The 26,454-nt window shown below is 52.7% G+C and overlaps 8 protein-coding genes across 8 annotated transcripts; 4 read left to right on the forward strand and 4 right to left on the reverse strand.

Annotated features, from left to right (window-relative positions):
* Window positions 1-1,697: 1,697 nt before the first annotated feature.
* Window positions 1,698-2,709, forward strand: N0V96_000889 (uncharacterized protein; the record flags this gene model as incomplete). The annotated part of the gene is made up of 2 exons (XM_053193124.2): window positions 1,698-2,179; window positions 2,244-2,709. 2 exons carry the CDS (start codon window positions 1,698-1,700, stop codon window positions 2,707-2,709), a joined length of 948 nt encoding a protein of 315 aa, XP_053049242.2.
* Window positions 2,710-2,929: 220 nt separating this feature from the next.
* On the reverse strand, window positions 2,930-3,502 carry N0V96_000890 (uncharacterized protein; the record flags this gene model as incomplete). Its single annotated transcript, XM_065756066.1, has 1 exon — window positions 2,930-3,502. One exon carries the CDS (start codon window positions 3,500-3,502, stop codon window positions 2,930-2,932), a length of 573 nt encoding a protein of 190 aa, XP_065615306.1.
* Window positions 3,503-5,312: 1,810 nt separating this feature from the next.
* On the forward strand, window positions 5,313-6,929 carry N0V96_000891 (uncharacterized protein; the record flags this gene model as incomplete). The annotated part of the gene is made up of 1 exon (XM_065756067.1): window positions 5,313-6,929. The coding sequence occupies one exon, from the start codon at window positions 5,313-5,315 to the stop codon at window positions 6,927-6,929; it is 1,617 nt and encodes a 538-aa protein (XP_065615307.1).
* A 331-nt stretch (window positions 6,930-7,260) lies between these two features.
* On the reverse strand, window positions 7,261-11,103 carry RTC1 (SEA (Seh1-associated) complex subunit; the record flags this gene model as incomplete). Its single annotated transcript, XM_053193121.2, has 1 exon — window positions 7,261-11,103. The coding sequence occupies one exon, from the start codon at window positions 11,101-11,103 to the stop codon at window positions 7,261-7,263; it is 3,843 nt and encodes a 1,280-aa protein (XP_053049239.2).
* A 5,089-nt stretch (window positions 11,104-16,192) lies between these two features.
* N0V96_000893 (uncharacterized protein) lies at window positions 16,193-16,862 on the reverse strand (the record flags this gene model as incomplete). The annotated part of the gene is made up of 2 exons (XM_053193120.2): window positions 16,193-16,745; window positions 16,801-16,862. The coding sequence occupies 2 exons, from the start codon at window positions 16,860-16,862 to the stop codon at window positions 16,193-16,195; spliced, it is 615 nt and encodes a 204-aa protein (XP_053049238.2).
* A 1,678-nt stretch (window positions 16,863-18,540) lies between these two features.
* Window positions 18,541-19,392, reverse strand: N0V96_000894 (uncharacterized protein; the record flags this gene model as incomplete). The annotated part of the gene is made up of 1 exon (XM_053193119.2): window positions 18,541-19,392. One exon carries the CDS (start codon window positions 19,390-19,392, stop codon window positions 18,541-18,543), a length of 852 nt encoding a protein of 283 aa, XP_053049237.2.
* A 1,188-nt stretch (window positions 19,393-20,580) lies between these two features.
* Window positions 20,581-21,246, forward strand: N0V96_000895 (uncharacterized protein; the record flags this gene model as incomplete). Its single annotated transcript, XM_053193118.2, has 1 exon — window positions 20,581-21,246. The coding sequence occupies one exon, from the start codon at window positions 20,581-20,583 to the stop codon at window positions 21,244-21,246; it is 666 nt and encodes a 221-aa protein (XP_053049236.2).
* A 973-nt stretch (window positions 21,247-22,219) lies between these two features.
* On the forward strand, window positions 22,220-24,859 carry N0V96_000896 (uncharacterized protein; the record flags this gene model as incomplete). The annotated part of the gene is made up of 1 exon (XM_053193117.2): window positions 22,220-24,859. One exon carries the CDS (start codon window positions 22,220-22,222, stop codon window positions 24,857-24,859), a length of 2,640 nt encoding a protein of 879 aa, XP_053049235.2.
* Between the last annotated feature and the right edge of the window lie 1,595 nt (window positions 24,860-26,454).

Here is a 26,454-nt window from a genome sequence, read left to right on the forward strand (position 1 = left end):
TAGGCGAGGGACCCCCTTTTGGCATGTCGCTGATCGCAAGTTTCCCATCCCCGCACTGACAGGGCCTAAAATGTGATAAAGCTCCTAAAGAGTGGTCCTTTCATCGGGGAGGTCTTCCCGATTCATCGCCCCCAACGCGACCCTACCAACTCGGCCGTACGAAGCCCTTTCGGCTTAGCTTCCAGCCATTCTAGGTATTGTATTCGCTGCTTATTCTTTCTTCAACAAGAAGGTCTAGCTGATCCAGGAGGGTATGGTAGATCTTGTGAGCACGACAATAACACAAGTTACACAATAGTAAGAAGCACGGGAGGGCGTTCGGCGGTGGCCCACACAGCCACTACCATTGTACCGCTCTACTAAACGACTTAGAGTGTTTCTAGACGCATTGACAGTCCTTCTTCTGGTCCAAACTATCGTCGGCCAGGGTTCATGCAGAAGCGTGTGTCAGGAAAAGCCCACCCGCCATGTGGGTTCCCCTTGCACCAGGCTTCACGTACCTTCGTTTTTTCTCCTTCCTGCAGCGGGCAGCAGTTCTGACCCCTCGGTGGACTAGCCCGCTTTTGCTCTTTTCGCCCGGAAGTCTGCCGCGTCGACGCAGAGACAAGCGCAGGTATCTGTGGGTGTAGTGGGTGTGTGGTGGGTTGGCCATGGTGAAAGATGGGCTCGCGCACTCGCGCGATAGAGGTCTTGGCCACCGGGTGGGATTCAAGGAAGTGTGAGTGGGAGAGGGGAGGGGTCCAATGCTGCCCACTGCGTAGCCTTCTTAATTCGTTCCAGTCTCTTTCTCTTGTAGAAGGCAGGTCGGATAAAGGGCCTGCTTCATATTAAAGAAGACGGACGGGTCGCACAAACATCCTAGAGGATGGAAATGCTCTTCTTCTTCCCCCTTCGCTTCTTCCATTTTGCTGCTGGCTTTTCCCTGGGTTTAATTACTTGTTTCCGTTCATGATTTCCCCCAGGGTATCTAGGAGATGACCACATATCCGAGGCGGTATGGCGGGCGCTCGCTATTACTCCTCCTGCTTTGGTGTATTGCTTCGGTAGTCGAGGCACAGAGCGTCGCCGGTCTGCTTACACAAATCCCTAATTGCGCAGTAAGTCGACTACCCCAACGTCAAGTTCCTTCCTGTTCTTTGCTTGATTCTGTTGTTGCTTTTTGTACTTGCATGCCCTTGCATTCCCGTCATGGGGCCTTGTCAAATATTCTCCGAACCGAATGGAGCACAGTAGGGCTGACTAGTCATGTTTGTTTGCGATAGCTTCCATGCATTACGCAAGGTCTTCAAGATGGCAACTGCAGCTTGACATCGATCGCGACTGTGACCGAATGTCTCTGTCCCAATATCAAATTGCAGTCAGACCTGTCGACGTGTGTGCAACTTAAATGTCATCTCGAAGATCAAGCTCGTAGGTTTTATGCACGTATCTACGCAATGTTCCTCAGACTAATAGTTGCCAGGCGCCGCGAAGCTCGAGACAAGTCTTTGCGATGCGTACCCCAAAGAGTCTAGGAGTAATGAGGTCAAGACTATCGCCATCGTCCTGTCAGTCATCACATTTCCCGTCGTTGCGCTGCGGTGCATATCACGATGGAAAATCACCAACAAGTTGTGGTGGGATGACTGGACAGCCATCTTCGCGACGGTGAGTAAAATCCTGGGCAACACCAAAGGCGAAAGCTGACGAAGAACTAGATGTTGCTAGCCGGCTTGGCTGGTATCGAAATTGCGAGTGCCGACCTGGGATTCGGAACACACTACTGGAACATCGAGCTCGACGCCGGAACGAAGCTGCTCAAGCTTTTCTACGCCGTTCAGCAACTCTACATCATGATTCAAGTCTTCGCCAAGATATCGATCCTGTTGTTCTTCTCCCGAATCTTCCCCGCAAAGTGGTTCCAGCTCACCGTCCGCTACTTCATCATGTTTTTGCTGCTCCACGGGCTGATCTTCCTCCTGGTCATCGTATTCCAATGTACGCCAGTCTCTTCGGTCTGGGACAGAAGCAACCCAAACCGGACGTGTCTCAACGTTACCGCCATCGGATACGCTGGAGCGGTCTTCAGTATTGTGGAAGACTTGGTGATCTTGGTTCTGCCCATTCCTGAATTGGTCAAACTGCAGCTCAATATCAGGAAGAAAATTGCGCTGGGCTTCATGTTCAGCCTCGGGTCTTTGTGAGTAACTACAAAGCCTCAATGGCCTACCATCATCGACGGCTGTGACTAACACAGTTTACAGTGCGTGCATCACAACTATGGTCCGTTTGAAATATCTCATTAGGTTCTCGAGCACTTTCGACACTACTTGGGACAACGTCGACATCGTCATATGGTCCATTATCGAGGAATTCTGCGCAATTCTCTGCGCAAGTCTGCCAGCACTGCGGCCCTTGCTTCAGAAGGTCCCGCAGCTCTTCTCCAGCAACAAGACCAACACCAAAGACAAAAGCTTGGGGACGGTGAACTCGAGACGCTCTATGCTCAACATCGGAAAAGACAAATTCCACGAAATTCCCGAGACGCCGTCCATGGCTTCAGAACTGCCACTCACCCCAATCGATCTAGCGGACGAGATGGCGGCAAAGGCCGACGGGAAGCGTCAAGTCCTCATCACCAAGGATGTCAAGGTCAACGTAGCCAATTTTGAGCTGCAAAATGTCAAGTCTAGCAAGAAGTGGCAGAAGAATGAAAATGGAAGGTTCTAATTAGCCGCCAGGGAGGCAGATAGGAAGAGAGAGTTGCAGAGCATCCAGTGTTATGGATAAGCTTTTTTTGTATTACATTGGCATTCAAGCGACGGCGAACTTGGAAACTTGATTTGGGAGCGGCGGAATACCAATACCCAGAATACCATTTTGTTTCAGCAAGGGTATAGAACACGATCAAACTTGGAATGTGTGTATAATGGAACGAGTAATGAGCAGATCAGCCATTGCGCGCTTTGTCCAGCTCCTTCATCTCTCGTGTCTCCGCCTCCTCCTCCTCCGCAACCAAGTCCCAGTCCTCATCCAACTGCCGACGATATTCTGCCGCTGCCAAGCCAGTGGTGACCACCAGATCGAGGTCGAGATCTGCGAGAGCGGCATGCAGCTCGAACCCGGGCCCCCACCCGGCCTTGCTCATCGTGTTTGTATGACTTGCAGGTGCAGGTCGGCTCCCGTATTCTCCACCCCCTCTCGAACTGTGTTCTACCTCTTCTTCTCCTCTAGGGCCAGCATTCACCACGTGCAGCCTCGGACGGAAAAAAGCTAGAGTTTTGCCGTTGAAATCGACGAGCTTCATGCCTTGGCCATGCTTGCCCAGATCATCCCACCGCATCTCGCCCGCGCCCAAGAAGCGGAAGCTGAGAGTGCTAGACAAGGGGTGCTTGCGTGCCATCTTGAACTTGACACCTCGGACGGTAGCGTCTACCCTCGGGGGTAGTATGCGGAGTTTGACAGCGGCGATGGGGCGGTGTTTTGCGGAGATGGTGTTACAGTCTACTTGCCGGATTTCCATTTTGGTCATTTTCGTGTTATGACTGACTGTGTACACTGGGGTGAGACACCCTTTGTGTTTGAGTAAGTTGACAATGATAGCATCGTCGTGGCCTCTACTGAGGACAAGGATGTGCCGCGGCTCTGGTGGGATTTCCATAGGGTATGTGAGGAACTGGCTTGAAGGAAATGAGCAGGGCCGGCAGATTCTCAGGTTTCGTATATTAATATCAAGCTTCACCAACTGGGAAGAGGTTGAGGAAATGTATTCCGCGGATTTCTCGTATGTTCGCTGACGTACGGCAAAGTTTTCCAGAGTTACTCAGCGAGACAATCTATGGGCGGTATCCCACAGTGCCCTGAAGTACATAAACCAAAGACGGGATGGAGAAGGCCATAGAAGGTGGTTCATCTATGAATCTCGGGCGCAATGGTGAGACGGATGGGCGAACCAAAGTGTCAGATCCATGAGGGGAGCTGAAGCTGCCACACTTGGCATCTAAAATCAAGCCCAAGGCGCCCGTCTCCTATCGCTAGTGTACATACTAGATGGGCCGCCGTGGCTATGCTAAAAAGCTTTCTCCGATGACGTACGACTCAATGTTCCTTTGCTCGAAGCTGATGTGCCGACGATGACGGGGAAATCCAAGGATCCCACAAACGGCCAAGCTCGGGCATTTTTTTTGGCAGCGATTTAAGGTTTCGGCGAGGGCGTGGCGGTCGGATGTGGAGTCTCTTTGTAGTTCGCCGTCAGGGACAAGCCGCGATGCCGGTTCTACCGGGGGAGGAAATCTCGATACGACGGGCGTATCCGCGTGTGACCGGAGACTTAATCGATCTTGTTTCTCTCCAACCTTGAGTGACAGACAGCTGGGAATCAGAGAGGGGCATGCGTAGCCGAGAACAGCACTGTCGCGTGGGTGTTGCTGCAAGTAACGCAAGCTTTGGTCAATCGATGGGTCTGTCGAGGGGATTCCCTCCTTCGATTGTGATTGAAGACATGTCGAACATATTGAAGCTTTGGAAGAATTTGAAGATGTGTCAGAATGGACATATGAATGAAGTAAAGAAACAGATGGATTGTTGTCAATGGAAGTTCCACAATGTCCATCTCAGATGCATCAATGGAGGAAATGCATATAAGATATGTATGCATGAAGGTACTCATGTATCCGATTTGAGATATAAGCAGTAAATGCATCTAAGCGGCTATGACGATGGTGGGGCTAATTTCCATGAGCAGCCTGGAAGGAGCTCCCCGAGGCCGTTCCTTCCTGCAGTAACGGCACCGTGCTTTTAGGGACGTACCTTCCGTCAGCAGCAGCAGCAGCAGCAGTGACAGGAGCAACGTGGACGGGCAACCTGGAAGCTTTGCCCGCACCCGACGACTGGACCATCACCACCCCGACATCACGATCCTTTCTTTGACAAACTTGGGCGTGCGGCTCTTCACACCACATCCTTGCCAAAACATAATCCAGAGCTACGACACCGACACCCGGTCTCATGAATCTTTGACGCAAATCTCCCCACTGGCCATGAATTGACCTGCAAGTCAAGATGCCTCCCCCCCCGAGTCCCGCCCCCTCCTTATTCCTCAAAACCGCAAGCTGCGTCATCTTCGAGGCATCTACCTCCGAAACCTGAGCTTCATTCGCCCTCGAGGCCACACCATTGACGACACTGCTTTGAACAAGACACCTTCCAAGCTCGAATCCCTTCGCGACACCCCTCAGCTCCAGCATGCTCTCTCCAGCGACAATCTGCGACCCAAAGCGCCGCGCCGCCGCAGCACTGCTCTGGCCCAAGCTACGCCAATAACGAGACAGCGCATGCTGCAGTTGACCATCGACGGTAGAGCCGCTGATGTCTTCTTCTCATTGCATTGCGAAGACGAGGATGAGCCAGTCTATATCAGCGAAATGCAGGAGCATGCGACGGTATGTCACATTCCAATCCACGTGTCCCGCAGCTGGACTAACAAGGCGACCAACAGAACTTCAACTTTCAATTCTTCGACCTCAACCACCACGGCCCCCTCTGTCACTCGCTCCCCGGTGATGACGATCAAGATCTGGGCGAAACGAACAGCATGGACTCTCCTGCTCCAAGATACAATCGATCTGCGAAGTCTTCATTTCATCGGTAGCCTTCAAAACCGCAAATTCCCGCCCAACGGCCTCATCTTCCACCTTGCTGATGGTATATACTCGCTCGATGTCCCGGCCAAGCCCACGCACCCGAAGGAGCTGCCACCCCTCCATACATCTTCTTACAACGCTCTCATGAAGCTCGCGACACTGGATAACTCGATCCAGGACGCCATTGCGACACAGGAGCAGCTCACATCCCAAATCAACGACATCCTCGATGAAACCGCGCACAACGAGACACCAGCCGCTGAGGAGAAGGTAAAGCTGGCCAACAAATATGTGGCGCAAGAGTTGCGGTCTTTGAAGGCAGCCGAAAAGCGGCGAGAGGAGCTACGCGAGTCTCTCAAGTCGCGTCGAGAGGCCATTGCCCAAGGCCGCGCCCTCCAAGACAAGCTGGCAAAGGATATTGTCGACGCTACAGAGCACCTATCGGCATCTAAAGAAGTTCTTGCCAAAACCAAGGAGTCGATTCGCGGTCAACGACGCCGCATTTGCGCAGACCTCGGCAATATCTACCAGATCACGCCCTGTCCCAGTGGTGCTCCCCTCTCTTTCCAAATCGCGGGTCTGCCCCTTCCAAATACAAGCTACGACAGCGCCACCTCACGCGGCCCTGACGACGACCTTCTCTCCGCAGCTCTGGGACATGTTGCTGCTCTGACGAATGCGCTGCAATACTACCTTTCTGTACCGCTACCATATCCCACCACCCCTTTCGGCTCGCGATCCCATATTCGCGACGATATATCTCTGCTCACCGACTTGAATTCCGTGCAGGCGGCTCGACAGCGCGATTTCCCCCTATACCTCCCGCGAGGTGGCTCGACCGCGGCCCAGTATCGCTTCGACTACGGCTGGTTCATTCTCAACAAAAACATCGAGGCCCTTTGCGCAAGCCAAGGACTGAAAGTCGTCGACATCCGTCATACGCTGCCCAACCTCAAGTATCTCTTGTACGTGTGCAGCGCTGGTACCGAAGAGGTTCCTGAGCGTAAGCGTGGTGGCGTCCGTGGTTTATGGGCAGGACGGTTCAAAGGTCGTATCCCTTCGTCGGTGGCAGGCGTTGGCGATGGAGACTCGAGCAGCGTGGGCGGCAGTCGCCGTGGTAGTACCGACAGCGAGGTGCTCAGCCGGCAGCGCGACGAGCTTCGGAAGGCCATGACCGTTCGCGATGGGGCGAACTCCCCCGTCGACTACAACTTCACTCACGGGAATGGTGGATCTGCGGGCCTCCCATTCGACGAGTTCAAAGTGTCGCTGAGAACCAAGGGCATGAGAGAAAACGCTGGGAACTGATGATTGCTGTCGCCTGAAAATATTCAGGATGGTTCAAAGTTGGTCGAGTTACGTGGTTTCATTATTTGAGATACCCCGGCGATTTATCGCCGCCATAATGAGAATTGCTAATGCTGGAATCAATCGTATCGAACAATATTCTGTGGGAATCGTCTCCATACCCCCATGCACCAAGTGAAAAAAGAGTTCATATAGCAACACCGTAAAGAACATGCGCAGAAATACCCACATGCTCCCACCCAACAACGCCAAGTAACATCATCTAACACAACCCGACACTATTCTTCCGTCGTAGCGACTACAGAGACCGCCACAGACGACCGAGCTGCCACTAACGCTCCGTCGGCACAAACTTGACGCTCTTCCTCCTTTCGCGCTCCCCGGGTCCAGTCCTGCTCCCCGGACTCGAACTGAGTATACCTGACGTAGGGGTACCGTTCGCCAACGCCTCGCGGACGCTCTCTACCGCACGACTCTGCGGCACTTCGACGCTATCACCGCGGACATTGGGCGGAATCACAGGACTCCGTCCGCCTTCGGTTTTACCACCGCCACCGACACCGCCGCCCAAGCCGCCCCCGCCGATGCGTACTTTCTCGACAGCCGCACGACCAAGCTCGTCTGAGCGCGTCGTCGACTTCTCATCCCGCCATTTGCCGGGAAGACACGCGTGGCCGCAGCCATCGAGGGGACAACACCCGTCACTGAGCTCGTAGCTGCCGTCGTCCGAGGGCGCGTGCCAGTCCTGGAGACAGGTCGCGTGACCACCGTGGGCGCAGCCGGGACAGTACCACCATATACTCATCACAGGGTCGGTTGGTGTTTGGGCGGCGGAGACGCCGTCGGCAAGGGAGAGCATTGTGGCTGTGGTCTCGCGGTGGCCGCACACGGCGCAAGGGGCCATTGTTGTGCGGCACCGGTCGCATTTCCACAGGGCCCTGGAGCCGAGAGACGGGTCCAGCTCTCGGGGCTTATGGCAGCTAGGGCAGATGAAGCCGCCCTTGACGCCTTGTTGGGCGGGACCGAAGATGGAGGTGTAGTTTTCGCCCCAGTCTGGAATGCCTTCGGGCCAGCCCTTGATGCAGAGCTTACGGAGGAGGGCGGCTTCGATGAAAAGTTTCATTCCTGTAAGGCGCGAGTGGTGTTGCCGGAGGATGGAGGATGCGCGATGAGGATCGATGACGGATTCGGGCACGAGGGGCTTCAGGAGTAGGACCATGGCGGAGGCGTTGAGTGCTGATGTTCGTGTTTCGAAATCCAAGGCGCGAGAGAGAAGAGTATACGGATTGAGCGGCGGTGAGCGGTCCTCCTCTGGATTCGATGATAGAGGATGTGGGTATGATGGGTCTTCCGGCCATGGTAAGTAGTCCGATTCGAGAATATTTGGGGTTGTGTCATGTTGAGGGGCCACGGCGATCCTCGGAGGGCTCGACGAAGCAACACCAACGTGAAGAGGTGCGTGGTCTTCGTAGGTCGCAGGCAGTGATCCCAGCTGTGAATGTGTCGACGGTTCATCTGTAGCTGTATCGGAAGCTATGGTCGTCTGAGAAATCATGAAGATTTCTTCTGGGGAATCCTTGGGCATACTCTCGCCAGGACCATGGAGTGACGCCAGGGCGCCATGTTCGGGAGAGTCCTCGATTTCTCTGCCACGGACGCGGCTCTCATATTCGCCCTGCTCTTTAGAATTTCTTTGATGTGCAAGCTGAGCAGGATAGCTGGTGATGGATTGCGCCGACGCTGATGTCCCCCCTTCGGAGGATGATGCCAGCCCAGAAGTTTGCCGGCTGCTCTCAGACATGGAGAACATTTGAGAAAAGCCATCAGAGTCATGTCGCAATGGGCGTCGACTATTCGGTGTGCGGGGGCCATAGTCGAGGGGCTTCTGCTCCTTTTTCTTTGGCTCGGGCACATCTATCGCTTGAGACAGGGCGTCAGTATCATAGAAGTCGTATCCCTCTGTGATGGAGGCCTGCGTCTGATCGCTTTCATGACTTGTAGTAGACAAAGGAACCGAGTCCAGCCGTCTCCTTGGACTAATGTTAAACGTACTGTGGGCAGCGGGGGGCAAAGCAAAGCTATCCAGCTCTTTGACCGGCGGCAGCTGAGCTTCCTCAAACTGGTCCGCATTTTCCTCGTTGATGGCCCTCGCGATTGGTGTTGCAACGTTCGATGTGCTTTCAATCTCTTCGGAGAGCAAAGACCGTGGCCCCAAAGACTTGCTGTCTATGCCATTGGACGTGAGAGCTGACGGTCGTCGAGGGGTTTCCTCCCCATTCATTTCCACAACAACATCCAACGCTCGAGGAACCCTCAGCTTGGGCATTTCTTTGCCTTTGGAAATGAACCGCCTCTTCTGGAAGCGCCCAAGTCGCGTCTCAAGGTGAAATTGCGCTCTTCTGTTCAACAAGAGGTTCATTGAGTATGCCAGGATCCTCCATGTCTGAGCTAGACGGAACAGGTTGACGTGTTCTGCAGCGCGCGCGTATTTCTCCATAATGCCGGCGATCCGGTGCGCCAGGGGCTTTGCTCCTTCAACAAACGGGAGTTCTTTATCCAATGTCTCAAGATAGTAGCTGGAAAGATATTGATACACATCGACTCTTGCTGCTGCGGGCACATGACCAACAGCCATAGACTGCTGAGTCTTGTATGTGCCAGTGACTTTGATGGCTTGCTCAAGACCCAATACGAGATCGTCGCCGAGGCCTGGCCCTGATGGAGGGGTGGTGCTGAGAACAGGGATAGAGCGCAGACTATGCCTGCGTTTCCTGCTCACTCGCCGTCGAGGCCCTAAAAAGCTGCCGACAACGTCTTCTTCGGAGTCACTGCGGCTGATGCTCAACATCGGTGTCGTCGGACTTGAGCTGTAGGATGTCCGTGGAGGCACAACGCTTGGTTGATGGTGGACGATGGGAGGTCGAGGGCGGTCTTGTAGTCGCTCGTCGAGGAACATGACGGCATCGCCTCTAGCAGATAGTGCCATGGTCGACACAGATTGTCTGTCGAGGACCTTTGGGGCAAATGCCACATCGCATTGGTTGAAAAAGCCGTCGTGGCCGACGGTCCAGAGAAGGTCCTGGTTCTGCCACAATAGACCTGACGGTGAAATCTCGAAGCGCTCGATCTCCTTGTATGGCATGGAGGGTCTGGCCAGGTCCCAAATATGTACGGCGTTGATACCGTACCGCTTGTGACTGCCGTCGTCGTAGGAGACAGCAACCTGAGCGGCACGTTTCCCCTGAGCGCTGGCAGACCAAAGACCAGGCCGCCACGCCACCGCAGATACAGAGGCCGGTGTGTAAATGACCCATCGAGGCTTTTGACGTTTATCGGCGTTCTTAGACATGTCCCACACAGCGCATTTGCTATCCCAGCCGCCACTGATCAGATGGTTGCCGTCCGGATGCCACGAGATGGAGGCGCACGCCTTGTCATGCGCGGGGATCTTGAGCAATGGCTGAGCAATCTTGCGTACATCCCACTTGAGCACGACTCCAGACTCGGTGCCACAGGCAAAGTAGAAGCCATCTTTGGGTGACCATTTAACCTGCCGAACTCCGTCCGCATTACACTTGTATGCCCCTCGAGGGCTGTAGGTGAGCCCCCCCGACCTGCTTTGTACTGGTGCGCGAATGTCGAAATACCGCACTAGTCCATCCTGGCTTCCGGAAAGTAAGGTGGTTTGCCTATGGGGGTTGATATCGAGACTGTTGACCTGGCGCGAATCCTCCCTCGTCTGAACGAATTCGAGCGCAGCGCCGCCTGTCGCAATCCTCGAAAGGTCGTAGGAGAAGATCTTGCCATTCGCACAGGCGGTGAAGATGGTGGCGTCGCCGTGCCATTTGACGTCTCGAATGGAGAGCTGGTCTGCCGTCAGAGAGCTCGAGGCGCCCTTGCTCGAGGCGGAATTGATAGCGGCACGTAGGTCGGTGCCTTCGCTGACGGACAGGCCGTCGAAGAGGATGGTCTTGAGAACATGTCTACCGGCGATTACGGCAGCTCGGTGATCGGTGGAGGTATCGAGGCATAGAATAGGAGCGCCGGCGGGATAAACGACGTTCTGGGAGGCACTGGGTCGGTAGGAGGTCTGGTATTGCGGCGCACTGGTGATGCCGATGGAGTGGGTGTCGGTGCTGCTTTCGGCAGTTACTTTGCCGAGGAGTTTTCTCATGATCTTGTTTTCGCGGCTATACATGGAGCTCGCACGGCGCCATTGGCAGCGCCGTTCTGTAGCGGTCGGTATGCCGAAGGGAAATTCGGGCGGTGGTGAAGGAAGATGCGATGGTAATGAGTCGAGTCGCAGCTCCAATGGAAGCAGCGACAGCGACAGCGACAGCGACAGCAACAGCAGGTGCCTTATTCGGGCACATTGGTGGGTGCGAAGCTCGGCGCGTCCAAGCTCAACCCAATGGATTCCGATAAGAATGATAGAGATAAGATAAGATCCGGCGCTGAGATTAGATAAGGAGCCGATAGTGGGGTTTCTGTCCCTCCCGTCCACCTCCTGCTTGCTCTCTCCTTAGGTTCATCACCACCAACATCTCCATCACCACTATCGCCTAATTGGCCACTAATCCGGCGACTTCGTTCCCATGACATACAGACAGTAATATGAATTGATAGGAGAGGCCAATGGTCAGTCACGACTATGCAATGACAATCGGTGCAAACGAGACGGTGGACGGCTTGCGTGCGAATTCGCTCCTTAGATCCCACCACCTGGGTCGAGTTACTGCCAGACAATGGAAGGATTTTCTCAATTCTCGGCCCTTCACCTGCTTCGGTCCCTTAGATGATACCGAAACTTCAATTATATGCGATCCCCTTGAACCGACTTTTCATATCAAATCATCCGCCATCAATCTCATAATTCATCGTCTTGGCCAGACGTCGCCGAGAGTATTCTGCCTGCCCTCATTGTTCGTCATCATCCCTCGCATGGAAAAATGCCAATAAGCCCGGCTTTCCTTGCTTTCGATACCAAACACGACGCAGCAGGCCACGCTACTGAAAGCACGGGAACGACAGACACCACTACCGAGTTACCCGCAATTGCTGTCGTCGCCACCAACTATTGGGTATATGGAGGATCAGGTAGCTCACCTCAGTAGGTAGCCTATGTATACCCCGCGACATCCCAGCTGTCTCTTCATAGCCTCCTCATTCTCTTCGACTTCTCGACTCTGCCTTTCGGAGCCCTCGCTGGCTGGAATGTCCTGGTCCTCCCCGCCTCTCTTGCCCGCCGCCGTTCTCCCCTGTCAAGCGTCAGCAAAGTGTATGATACAGGACGATCGATAAACTCTACTCACAAAAGCTGGTACAGCTCTTCGGTCTCCAAGTCCGATATGGCCGAGTCCGAACCACGACGTTCATATCCCACCTCGATGGGACCTTGTGGTACGGATACTGCGGGTGATGGCACCGCAGATGCTGCTGGGATATCGACTTCCTTATGGCTGCCGGCCTCCGGAGATATGGGCGAATTTGAAGCGGGCACTGCATTCTCCGATGGTCTAGGCAAACCCAATTCCGAGCACGAATCTTGCTCGATGTCTTTCGAAGCAAGTTCCCACATCTGATACGCCAGTACTTCGTGGGGATGGACTGAGGACAAGTAATGCGTCAATGGCTGTCCGGCTTTGGCATCTTCGGCTCCTCCGACAGTCCCCAAAGGCGATGTGTTGCGTTCAACCTGCTCGTACACTCCGGGGACTCTCCTCTTGCCAAGGATTACCGATCCGCAGTTGGAAGAGGTCGCGTCTCGCTCTCGGTCGTCGTCGTTGTCAGGAGGCAGCCAAAGCGCTCGTCTCTCATGCGACTGAGGACATGCTAAGTACGATTCCAGCGGCCCACCGGTTGGTGGTGTATTCGTCACCAAGCTATCGGACGATGAAGCCTCAGGTGTTGCCGGAGTTCCAGGCCTCGGCCGCGTTGCTTGACCTATCTCGTCTTGTTGCAAGTGGGGGCTGCTGGCAGTGCTTCCGTTGGCATTCACGACAGACTCAGGAGATGGAGCGGATGACCGACGGAACGCTTGTTTTGGGAGCTCTATGTCTGGGCTATTTTTGATTAGAACACATTTCTCGTTACGCTGAGCAGAAAGAACGTTACCGGAGCACACTCTTCTCCTCTATCCTCGGTTCTAAGCTGATGCTAGATCCGTCGGGTGATCTTGATCCATCATGGCAGAAGCCAAGTACGTTGACCTCCGAGCTCATGCCAATACCATGATATTCGATGTTGTCCGAGCCGGGAAAGGAACCAGAATTCGTTATGGTCATTCTGAAGGACGAATACACGATGCTACCAAGGCGTATGGCTTCTCTCTTCTCCAGTCGAGTTCGACTTAGCAATGATCAATGGTGCTAGCAACCAGCTTTGAGCAAGACAGTCAGTAGGACGGGAAAAGCAAAGATTGCTCAGAATAGATCAGCCAACTGTTGGACGGAAAGTAGTATTATCCTCTGATCTTCTCTTTCGGACTCTCGCGCACGCCAACACAGGACGAGCGAGTCCCAAGCTGGCGGCGCAGCAAGGCGACCACTATCACGCTTTGAGAAATCCCGAATCCAGAGCGTTGGGTTCCGGCCCGCGTGAAAGTCTGCACATTGGCGAGACAGGGAACGGTCACACTTTTAAGTGACCACTTTCATCGTCCCAGGCCGAAGTCTCTTCTGCAGAGGAACGCTCCTACAATCCCTGGCGAAGACAAAAAGGACCAGCGACAGGATGGCAATACGGCCACTCGTGGACCATGGTGGGGTCGCGCAGGGTTCCCGACAGAATGGCACACCAATTCCTGGGAGATCCTGGGCGGCAATAAACAGCCACTCTTCCCCGTGGCTCCCACCGCGGAAGCCCGGCAGGGAGACACGAGCAGGGCTTGACCGGGGCCCTGGTTGTCATGCTTTCTTTTTTGTCATGGTATCTCACCCCCGACTTCATTTCAAGAAGCAGCTGCCTCGTCTAAGAGGGTGCCGTTTGGCTGGAAATTGCGCCGGTGGTATGGACAGATGCCGCTGTAACCCTGTTCCCCCCTGCTTACCAACGGGGTCTGCTCTGCCCATCCATTCTCCGCATGTCTCTGTCTTCGAGTCTCTAGTGTACTACGTACTCGTGGATGGGCTGATGGGCGTATGGCTTGACGATGATTGACATGCACAGCTCACCACATAAGTGAAAAAAGCAAAGCTCTGTCATTGCTGCGAGGCCGGCCCCGTCTGTTTATGGGCGAAAGCGGACTCGAACGTTGCATTGAAGACTATCATTTGCCCATCTGGGAGAGACATGCATCCATCACAAAAGCACAGAGCCGAGCGCAGTACTGAATTATTGAAGACTTAATCTCTGTGTTGCAGACTTGCATACACGTCAGCGAGATTCTCATCCGGATATAAGACTTCGGGATTTGAACATTCTCTCAACCCTCAAGTTCCTCAACTACTGCTACCTCGTATCATTTCGCTTTCCATGGTTGCGTTTGTGTTTCCCGTCAAACTTTGACTTCGACTCGGCATTTATTTCCATGCAGGGAGGGCTTGCCAATCCGCTGGCAATGGCAAGAGATTCGTCAGATGTTCAGGGGCAGCCCGGACGTCCCGTCGCGCCCGCTCCTCCTTACCATTCTGCTGGGTCGTCCCCCGCCGTCAACTTGGTGCGCTGGCAGACTGTGCGGCCCTGGCGAACCATCACATCTTCTTGAAGCTTGTCAACTTCATCCTCCTCCCTTACTCTCGGGACCAGACTGCAGATCTAAATGATACATCATTCAGGCTGTGGATCTATAAAGTCAGGAGTTGACGAATTGTGCTCTCGACGCCGCGATTTCGGTCTGCGTGTGGCTTTCCTCATGCTTGGCACTGCTCATCTCTCATATTTCTTTGACCTCCTCCGCATGAAGTATCCAGTCACAATCGCAACGCCAACTGGTCTGCTAAATCGTTAGCAAACACGCCATTGCTAGTCTAGATTTTGTACCGAACTCACAGCAGCAATACCCGAAAAACGCCCACCACCATGCCCATCCTCAGTCCAGCCCAGCAGTCCGCCGACTCTTCACCGTACTCATCGCAGAGAGCATTGTCTAGGTTGGCCTTTATCACAAAAATGAGATATGGTCCCGTCGCGGTGGCATTGAGACAGAGGAGGGCAGCAAATGCACCGGAAAGAGCCATCCCAAACCAAGAGCATGCCACCAAGGTGACGATGATCCAAGCGCCAACCTCGACGCACATAGATATCAGCGATACCATGCTGCGTGTCTTTGTGTCAGTGGGGCCGATTCAACTGACTCGAAAAACGATGAGCGAGATGGGCAGAAACTCACGAGACAAACTCGGCCCTCTGAACAAGTCCCGGAAACTTCTTGATCCGTTCGAGGCTCTGTGAGGAGATGACAATTGCAATGACCTCGAAGATGATGAGGACTACATGTCCCGCAAATATCACCGTACCACCATTTTCTGGCTTAGACCATCCCCGTGACGACGCCGGTCGCACGCGGGACCTTACAGGACGATGGGAACGATTCGATGCACCATTTGTGCCGTTCCTGAGGGTCTTGAACAAGCTCAACTTGCCTGTTCGGTTCCAAGTCTTATGGGCGTTGGTGTTATGATCTGTCCAAGGTTGCGCTGTTGGCGACAGCGCTGGAAACCCGGACCCATTGGTTCCAGGGGCCCTCCCTTGTGACTGGGGACTGCTGTTGGCGTATCCGACCTGCGCCTCCAGATGACTATTGTTAACCATCCTGATGGATTCCGAAGTGGCGTGTTTTTCAGTTGAGTGAGTCGTGGTCTGGGCGAAATCTGAAGTCTTGCAAAAGCCCACCATAGCTAAGGTATGAGAGCTTGTGAGTCTCAGAGTCTCAACTGATTACTTTATTGCTTTACTCTATCGCACTTCATCAGGCACCCAGGCGCAAAGTGAGGCGAATGCCTCCCTCAGCCGCCAAGTACGATTCTGCCTTGTTGATCGGCAAATCCACTAGGCTAACTCATTTAGCTCTGCTACGGAGCCGCTGAGCCGACTTACAGCACGCTTTAGATTTTGCCCCAGGCTTTTGACAAGTTTTCTGTGGTTGAAATGGATTAAATATGCCTGCCAACTGAGGCGCAACCACATCTCAAGTCACGATTCTGCTGAAGTATCGACCACCGAGGTTCACACTGGATTGTCGCAACTGATGAGCTGCCGCGTCAAGCTGATGGATGAATTATGACGACCACCTAGAGAGGCCGTGTTATTCACGAACCCTCTCCTCAACTCTTGAAAACATCCAAAGGAAACCTGGTCGCAATCTCCTGATACCCAGCCACATTTGGATGCAAATGATCATCGCCATCAAACTGCGCCTTCAACTTATCCCCATCGCCAATAAACCCCGCAAAATCCACGACGTGATCAAACGTCCCGCTCTCCAGAATCCACTTATTCACCCTCGCCCGTGTCCGCTCCCTCTCCGCATTCGAGTACGCCTGCCCGTTCCCCGCGAACGGCGTGATCGTCGCCCCGACGGTAGCCAGCCCGGCCTTTTTGCAGTCGGCTACGATCTTCTGGTACGCGGCGATAAGCCCGTCGCCGATGCGCTGCTGGGAGCCCGCGTCGGTACCACCGCCGCCGATATCGTTTACGCCTTCGAAGATGAGAACGCGGGAGACGCCTTGCTGGGCGAGGGCGTCGCGGGGGTAGCGGATCAGGAGTGTGGGGCCGAGGCCGCCGCTGAGGACTGCGTTGCCGCCGGCTGCTTGGTTTGCGATGGCGAGGTTTGTGATCCCCTCTTTCTGCAGGCGTGCAAGGAGGAGGTCAGGCCAGCTGGAGTTATATTCAGTTGAAGATTAAGATGGTCATGAGAGGGCAGTTGGCTAACCGGTTGTTCCTGTCATCGTCGCTCCCACGTCCATCTGAGATGCTATCCCCGAGGACGATCATCGCAGACGTGTTTCTGGGAACCCAGGCTTCCACAGCACTAGCAAAGTACCAGTGCTTTGTGCTAGCACCCCCAACAAACGATGCATTCACCTGGTTTCCAGTCTGCATCCACGAAGTCGTGCGACTGCCGGGGTGTCCCGTGATGCGAGTCCCGGACTGGCCTTGCTGGGAGTATAGACTCAGCGCGATGTTTGCCTGAGGTAGCACCTTGAAATCTATCGGGTCAGAGTAGACAACCGCGCCTTGCTTGATAGTCACGGATGGAGACCCGGAGAAAGTTAGTCCCTTGGTGGTGGTAGTATCTATCCCCGAGACGCCTGCCGCTCCGCCGAGTGGAAGGGCGACGGAGGCTGCTGTAATGGGCAGATCTGAACCCCCAAAGTTGTTTGTAAGCTGGAACCGAATGCGCGATGCGCCGACAGAGGCGTGAAAGGTCTGACGGAGCGTCGCATTGCGGAACTGGACACTTCCTCCGTTCTTACAGAGTCACATCAGTATAGTTACAGCGAGAAGGAAGGAAGCGGCGTACATAAGGCGACGGTGGAAGATTACTCTGTTCTACTTCTTGGGGCATAGACGTCCATGCCACAACCCAGTGATTTTCGTCTTGCCGTCCGGAGATGTTGACGCCAGTTGGGATGGCGAGGGTGAGCGTTGCCCAGAGGAACAGCCAGTATGCCAGCATCATGAAGACAGTGATGAGAAACCCACTTTGGGGAATTGGCAAGGGCTCTCTCTCACTATTCCCAAAGCTCAAGCCAGTCGGGCTTCATAGTTGATATGTAATTGCTCTTCGTTTTAAACCTCGGAATGAAGTCGACCGAATCTGGGCTGTTTGAACCCCTCCTTCACGTGGCTTTTAGCCAGATCATCCCTGGTCCGATATGACATCCCCTACATCCGTATATCAGCCAAAGTGTGGATGAGACGTAATTAGAGACATGCATGTCATAACGAGTCAGGGTTCCCCGGTTATTGTGGACAAGCTTTGCAGACGAGATGCCGGGAACCCGTCCTCTTGTTAGTCCCGGTGCCGAAAGTCTGTACTGGTGTGCTACTCCGTTGATCTCATTTGCATATCTAATACCGTCGTGATTACGTTGGAGATGAATCAGGCATCACGCAAGATTACATGTACATTAAACCGTCTAGACCCGACGGGCAAGGTACGGAACGTACATGTATTGTCAAACACAACTTCGGGAGTGGAAAGTGGGGGAATCGGGAAGAAGCCGTTTGAGCTCTTGCTGTTCTTTGTGCCATTTTGGGAGGAACACTAACATATAGTTTTTCGAGAAGAAATTGATCTCGAAGCGTCAATTGACTAAGGCAGACAGGATCCTGTGAAGTTGACTCTTCTGCATGTTTCTCTGCCAACCCAATTATCATCATAGATGATAAGAGACCTTGGCCTTGAATGAGGATTATTGATCCTGAATCCACTTCGTCACACAAGTAGATTGGCCATGTAAGCACGAAGCGGGACAATTTGTACTGTATTAATGTAGGATGTAATGATGTACAGTTGTAGTAAAGAGCTGTCTAGGCAGGCAACGCGTCTTGCCTTCAAGCTCCATGGTCCCACGAAGACCCTCAAGTGATTATCCAAACTTTCCAATTCATTACTCCTCCTCTGTGCTAAGGTCGCGAAGATCAGCACTTGAGCCTCTGACTCCTCTTAGTTCTTCCTTCCCTTCCCCATCTTGCACCCCTCTCTAGTCTTCTTTGTAGCTGGTGCACGCCGGGTTGCAGCCTCGGTGGGCTTCTGGGCTCTGGGGCGGTAAATTGTTGTTCCCAAGCGTTTTAATGTGTACTCCTTGTGGAGCTTTGATGTGTGCCTTTTGCGGAGTTCAATCCAACGGTTGAAGGCTTCGTGATCCTCCATGGACTCGAGAATCCCAGTACCATCGGTGAACTGCTCGAAGGAGATCTGCACTGTCTCGTTTGTGGTCATGTCGACCCAACAGAGAACTTTTGTGTCGGAGTTCCATTGGAACTCAATGGTTGTTGAAGTGCCGAGAGGGGGGCTTGGCCAGCGCGAGCGCGAGAAAGGAAGATCGTCGGCTTCAGAATCTTCCTCGTAAGCTTTATAACGACACCGTTTAGCCCACCAGTCGAAGTTGGCGTTTTTAAGGGTTTCGTATATAGTGTGTGCCAGTTTGACGTGTGTGAGATTCTCCAAAGAAGGATCGAGCTGGCTCATGTTGATCCATGAAGAACAGCTCTTAATCAAGCTGGCCATGCTCTCGCCTGGCTCATATCGACGAAGTAGATTTGCCCAGGAATCTAACTCGTCTCGAGCGCTGGTTGCCTTGAACTCGTCTATCGGGGAGTTGGATGTGATGTTTGAGAGGAATGGGAGCCCCATGAAACCTCTCTGAGTAATTGTCATGTCCCGAGGTATGTCGATACCCTGTACGACAATGTGTTTCGAGCAGATGTTGCTGCCTTTGTTGTAGTCGTTGTGAGATTGTTCTTTGCGCACATAACTCGGCGCTGAGCCAAACAACAAATCTTGCGTATAGTTCATCGTGATGACTGAAGCGTCTGAAAGAAGATTTGTGTTAAAGAAGTGTATCAGATGATTCTGAAGGCAAGATGTTGAAGCGATGCAGTCAAACTGCGTGGAGTAAGTTGGAGTGGTATGAGTGTTTGGGGCAGTGGGAAGATGACCGGGGACTGAGGATGTCAGTTTGAAATAAAATCAAAAGAAACATTGCAGACGAAGAGATTTTATAGCATCAGAAGCAATAAACTTCCCGGTCTTGACACCCTGCCGACCCGGTACGTCTCGTTCTCATCGGCATCGTGAACATAATGTCTTTCTCGTGCCGTCTGGCCATTATGTAAAAAGTTTGGCAAAAGCCAAATGTAAGGCTATCCGCACGGGTGCGATATTATCGTACCTAGACAGGTTAATTTATTCAGGCGCCCCTTTCTCTCTCGGAGGTAGGTTTTGAAAGTCGTGAACCGGAAGTAAAGAATGTTTTGACAGGCCTGAAGCAACTGAGAGTGCGAAGAATGAAGCCGTGAGGTTGTAGAATACTAGAATACATCTACCTTGTCCCGTCTTACATCTAAATCTTATCTGTAAGAAGAATGGGCACTACATTGGCTGAGTGCGGCCGTTCGAAGATGCGGTATACTATGTTGACTATGGTGATTTCAAGTAGATACGGAAGCTGACTGGATTCAAGGCGTACACACCAACTTGCGCAGGCATAAGTCCAAAATGCAACGAGGGGATAGTAGATCTTGACATTTGTATCACTTTCAAGTCTGCGTATCCCTGGCCTGCACCCGCAGACATTCAGGTTAATGAATCGTTCTCGATCTAGGAACATATCAAATGGGGTATGCGCGTAGGAAATTATCACCAAGACGATGGTTAGAGTTGTGTCCCATGACCCCTAACACCGTTAGCGGAGATGGGTACCTGCAGCCGCTGTCCCCAAGTGGACTAGCTCGAACCCAAGAGGGAGGCTTTTGGGGTATCCAGGTGTCTTATCCCCCAAAGCTTCTTTCCACCAACATCTAACTTCTGCCATACCAAGGGTCCTCAGCTTATTTACTCATGAGGACAACTCTTGAGCCAACCTTGAGGTCTTTGTATGCAAATCTTCGGCATAGGACAGGAACGCTACCACACAGCGCCCCTCATCGTGGTGTTCAACGCCGTACGCAGCAAAACCCCCGGCCAAAGTTCTCATCGACGACCATGCCGAGACGTACCAGAGCAAGTCTCCAAGCTGAGATCAAGAACAAAGCAGAATCTTTGCCTGTGCCAGCCACCAATCAAAATGTTCCACCAAGTTCCTCGGAGCTCATCCCAACCCTACTCTTCGAGGACCAATCCAAATGGGAGAGCTACTTGGATAACTCGTACCAAAATTCCCTGGGCGTCTGGCTCAAGATCTCCAAAAAGAACGCCGAAAAGCCAACAGTCACTTACGATCAAGCCCTCGATGTAGCGCTCTGCTTCGGCTGGATCGACGGACAACGCAAAGCCTTCGACGAGCAGCACTTTATCCAGAGGTTCACTCCACGGCGGAAAAATAGTCTTTGGTCAAAGAGAAACGTTGACAAAATTGCGGCTCTGACCGAAGCGGAACGCATGAGACCAGCTGGACAGGCAGAGGTTAACGCCGCAAAGGCGGATGGACGATGGGACCGAGCCTACTCTTCTGCAAGTACAATGGAAATGCCTTCAGACTTTGCGGAGGCATTGCACCGTAACGAAGAGGCAAACAAGTTCTTTGATGCTTTGAATAAGACGCAGCGGTATGCCTTCTTGTGGCGGATCGAGACGACGAAACGTCCAGAAACGAGGAAACGAAAGATAGACCAGTTTGTCGATCTTTTAGCTGAGCACAAGACACTTTGAAGGAAATTCTCGACCATTGTTGCAGTTGCAGAGGTGGGAAGGTCTGCGGATGAATTTGATTCAAAACACAAAAACAACAGAATTGCCAATGATCGGTCCTTGCGATGAACGTAAATTTTCATTTCTGCAATAATAACGGGCTTAATATTGTAACTTGCTCATCTTCCCATGCATCTTTCACTTGACTGGCCACATCACCAGGCAGGCGCCCTTTCTTCGAGCCTTGTGAGCTTCTACCTACCTGCAAAAGATTTGAGGAATGGGCCGAAGATCATATTCGAGAGCTTCCTTGATTTGATGTAGAACACAGCATGGATGTCGGTCAGAAAAGAAGGGCAGTGTCTGACTAGGGGATGTGTTGTTGCAAGATTCGATCGGGCGATTGAGTTGGACAGGGCATCCAAATTCAAGCTCAGTTTGACTCACCCACGCCCTTACCTAGACATTTCTACATTTTGACATTTTGACTCCCATCTCGAATGACTGATCTAGTCTGGCCCGACATGTCGACAGCCCGCAGCAGAACAGCACAGAGGCTCATGGAAATCTGCAACACCTTGTCATTCCGATTTGCGCCCTTCAATTTCATGGTGCTGTCGTAGTCAATGTTCTCCACGCTACTTAGGCAGCAGCCGTCAGCAGCGTCATTTCAGGGGTTCGTGCATTTTCCCGATGTGGATTACCTCCATGGAAGTCAGCATTCTAGACCGTCAAGTCATTGTAGCCAATAGAAACTTGGAGATGGTCTTGGCTTCCTGTCTTTCTCACCTCATCGTCGAGTCACTTTTACTGTGCTACATATCCACTACTTCACAACATTCAAATTATATATCAACAGCAATCACGTTCAGCTCCTTAGGGCGGTTGTATGTCGACAACGTCAATAAGCTAGACTTCAACGCCTCGATCTGAACTCTATTTGCCCGATTTCACCTCCCCCAGAGGAATTAGATGATGAGCTTTCACATCCACGATGGATGACCTACTCCCTCAAAGAATCGTTCGTATCGCCCGACAACTCTCAGTAACCCCAGCCGAGCTCATTGAGCCTGTCCTCGCCGACCTCCCATATCACCGTATCCTCGACCTCTTGGGAACTCAGTATGGGGCAAATTCCCCTCACGGCACATCCCTTCAGTCAGCTCTTAGCAACAGCAAAGCATGGTCAGTACTACGCGATCAAGACCTGGGCCTCTTAGCCAAATTCTGGGTGGCTTTGAACAGACTCTCTTCGTTGTCAGAGGGACAGCTCGTTATGGCGACGAAACCGGACTCTGAATTTAGGCCTCGAAACGCCAAGGCTTCATCCTCTGCTATGCCGGACTGGCCACGCCCCACAGCTGTTCTTGGAGATGACCTGGTGCGCGCCTTTTCCAGGATGATACTTCACAAAGAAAAATTTCGGGATCGTGGCACCAAGCTCTACGCCGTCATACAGTATCTGCCAAAACCCGAGGATTCAACAGCTTTCCAACATCCACGGACCGTTGCAGGTTTTCGCGCCAAAGGCTGGAAACCCGATGACTGCGTCGATATTATTCCGCGTCTTGTCGAGGCACAGAAACTTCTCAATGATCAAAAGGCATCAGAGCTCCACCGTCTGGCCGATCTTTACGAGCAGTTCCCAACGTACCTGAAGACCCCCTTGGCACCTCAGACCCCACGGAAGAACATCGCGCATGTTCCTCGGCAACTACGCTTGTACGCTCGAAGATCGGGACGTACACTATGGTCGTTTCGGTACGCCCACCCGATACTAGTACCATATGACTGGTGTCTCCAGCTATTCGATGCTGTCAATGAAGAGCTGGACTACTCTTTGGACCTGCAGAAGACGAGGAACGGCATCCAAAGCATTCGCACACTCGAAGATACCCTCCCGCGCTTGACCTCGACCAAAGGGCTGGAGCTTCAAGAGCACAAGAACGCCATGCCTAGTACTCCGGCAGAATTGGAGTGGCTTGAGTCTTTTATGCGTGTCGTTGAACAAATGGAAAGCCAATTTCCCGAACTAGCTTCAAGTATCAAGGAGAGGACTGCACTTCAGGCCCCCGAGGATAAAATTGACAGTCTTCCTGAAATGGCCAGGGATCCCCCAAGTGTTCTTATGGGACCATCCGACTTTCAACATTTCATTGCGAACTCACGACTGCATGATGTCGCAAACCAACTACGATATGATTTTGACCTGTCGAAAAAGGCTGCAAAAGACGAAACAGAGCTGCCCAGCCTTCTCGCTCTTTACATGCCTCCGTCCTCTTCAGCCGAGTCTAAGAGAGTTTCATTCCACCTTTGGCCCATCCTTGATCCAGGTATGCGCCAATTGCTATTCGAGCAGATGATTGAGACCATCAAGACGAGACTCTCCGATACGCCTTCAATAGCCGCTAACGACGATCCGTATGACCGGGTGCACCGGCATATGTCAATGGGCAGTCGCAAGCGAACTTGCTATGTCTGCCGCATGGTTCTCGATAACCCGCATCCTCAGCTGGGATCGATGTGCATTCCCTGCGGAGAGTTTAACCTCGCGGAAAGAGCTCTGTCGCTACCCGAGAACTTGTCACTCAAGGACAAGACCGCCATCGTGACTGGTGGGCGCGTCAATCTCGGCTTCAACACGGCCCTGCGGCTGCTCCGTTGCGGTGCTGCTGTGATCGTCTCTTCACGTTATCCCGAAGATGCGCTCTCCCGGTACCGACAGGAGGCAGATTTTGATGACTGGGCTCAGAGATTAAGGATCATCGGGGCGGACTTCCGAGCAGCAGCTGATGCTTTCGCTCTAGTCCAAACCATCAAGAGAGTTCTTGAGCAAGAAGGATGGGGTCTTGATTATCTGATCAATAACGCCGCCCAAACTCTTACGGATCCAGTTGAGAAAGAGGAGCGTGCCATAGAACATGAGTGGTTTCTGCTTGACAATCCGTCGGACGATGGCAAAAGCATAGTCGTACGCCAAGGCTACTCACCTCGTGTACGAGGTGGTGCCGGTAGTCTTCCTGATGGTGTGGCGGGAAAGGTTTCTGGCAGTATTGCCGGGCCTTCAGTTCCTAAGAACACGTCCCTTTCTGACCCAATGTCTAAGCTGCAGATATCTAGCACAGATACGTCAGCCCCATCATCTTGGGTTCAGTCACTCTCGGAGATCCCTTACGAGGATGTCATCACCGCACACAGCGTAAATACTTTTGTGCCTCTGATACTGATCAGGGAGCTGCTACCTTCGATGCGAAAAGGGGGTCACATCGTCAACGTCTCTTCCAGAGAAGGTATCTTTGAGTCAACTCAACGCAGTTCCGCCAAGAATAGCAAGCATGTCCACACCAATATGTCAAAGGCTGGGCTGAATATGATCACCGAGACGGAGGCGCCGACGGCTTGGAAGCTAGGCGTGGCCATGAACACTGTCGATCCAGGCTACATGAGTGCCGCTCCAGAATTTGAGCAGGCCTACGGCGGCGAGCGGCCCATTGGCTGGGAGGATGGTGCTGGTCGCGTCCTGTGGCCCATAGCCAGGGCTGGCAGGAAGCAATTGTATTCTCCCCCTATTTGGGGACGATTCTTGAAGCACTATGGCGCGGTCAGAGTTGATACCCGACTAGGCCGTGGATGATGTATCTATTCTCAGACTACCTACCTCGCCTTGAGAAGATGTCTTTCACAATTGCGGCGGACATCAGAAATGGCTCTGGAGGACTCTTTGTATCCAGTGCATCCAATGTGTCTTAGAAGATTATGGTCATAAACCAGCCTCTGCTTCTCTCTCGGGATAGTCACTCACTACTATGTTAATCTTCAGTGATGCGAGAGTAAAGTTCGCTTTAAGCTGACAGGACTTGAGAGACATGAGTTCGCGATTTGACTATCGGACTAAGAATGGCAAGACTCAAAAGAGCGTTTTATCTTGGTCAGTCAAGGTTAAATATCTATCCATGAACGCGATTGAACCTATGATAACCTCCCATTTGGGCTCTTCGAGTGCAAACCGACGTCAGTCTATAGAGCCCATGGTCCGCATAAGCCGGTGTTCGGATCCGGGACTTGCTTTGGCCCTTTAACGCAAGTAACATCCTTCCTGCCCCAGCAAGTAGCACCCTTGAACTGTTCCCACGGAACGAATGTGGTTGTGAACTTCTTTCCAACATTGTTCCACGCACGCCAAACCCTCAAGTCTCCACGGTAAAGTTGTGTCCCCGCAGGGCAGGACTTGTCGCCCTGCACCACGGAAGGACTACCTTCAGCCCATCCGGCACAATCAGGACCCAAGATGAGGCTCACTCCCTTCGACGCAATAGCGAGAGCATCGACGGGGTCTTTAGCGCAGACCGACGTATCACAGCCAACTTGTAGACAATCCGAACTCCCAGAGTCGTCGCGGTAGGCACCGCGCGGGCTGAGCCCGGTGACATCAATCGCGGTGGCAGAGCACAGCTGGACCAGAGCCAAACAGGCCCAGAGGTTGCTGCCGTGATATTAGCAAAATTACTTCTTGAACCTAAGGTACATGCATCATGTGTGCTTGATCGTCGAGGGCAACTTACGCTTTCGTGAACAGTAACATCTCGATCTTAGTCTGTCGAGAACAAGTCGTTCGATGTAGAAGTTCGGACAAGTGCTCGTTGGATTGGGTGGGAGGACTGAACAACTGACCACAGGCCCAGAAGCCAGGCCCCAGCAGCACAGCTGTATTATATTTGGAAACCTTTTGCTAGTCGTAGTCGGTTGATACCCTTCTTGCCGTATTCGGCTCGGTGAGTTTCCTCTCCCACCCTTCTCCACCTCTTCTTCGCAGTTATGGTCCGCCTCGTTGTAGCATAGCAGCGCTCATTTCCGAGAGATATTCGCTCTTTCTGGGACGGAGCAGTGTATCCCGGTAGAACAAAGTTTTTGACCATCAGGGTAAAGAATAACCGGGCATCAAACCAACAACACTATTAACCTAGATCTGCCTACGAGAAATCAGCTCATACTTGTGCCGATGACAGCGCAAAATGCTCATAACAAGCTTTTCTGAATTTTCAACCTTGTCTTGGCAACAATTCTTGTTGATCGCTGTCAAAAGCACAGACTTCAAAGAAGCGCAAAAACGCTTGGCCCCATCAGTGATCAGCTCTCAAAACCGCGATCAACCCAGCGAGAAATGAGAAGGTTGGCGAAACACGCGGTAGGCAAAAAGGCGAAAGAATTGCCATTTTCTGCCCAGCTGTG

Source organism: Colletotrichum fioriniae (genome assembly GCF_027942845.1).
Source record: "Colletotrichum fioriniae strain IMI 355084 chromosome Unknown scaffold_1, whole genome shotgun sequence".
In the NCBI taxonomy this organism is placed as follows: domain Eukaryota; kingdom Fungi; phylum Ascomycota; class Sordariomycetes; order Glomerellales; family Glomerellaceae; genus Colletotrichum; species Colletotrichum fioriniae.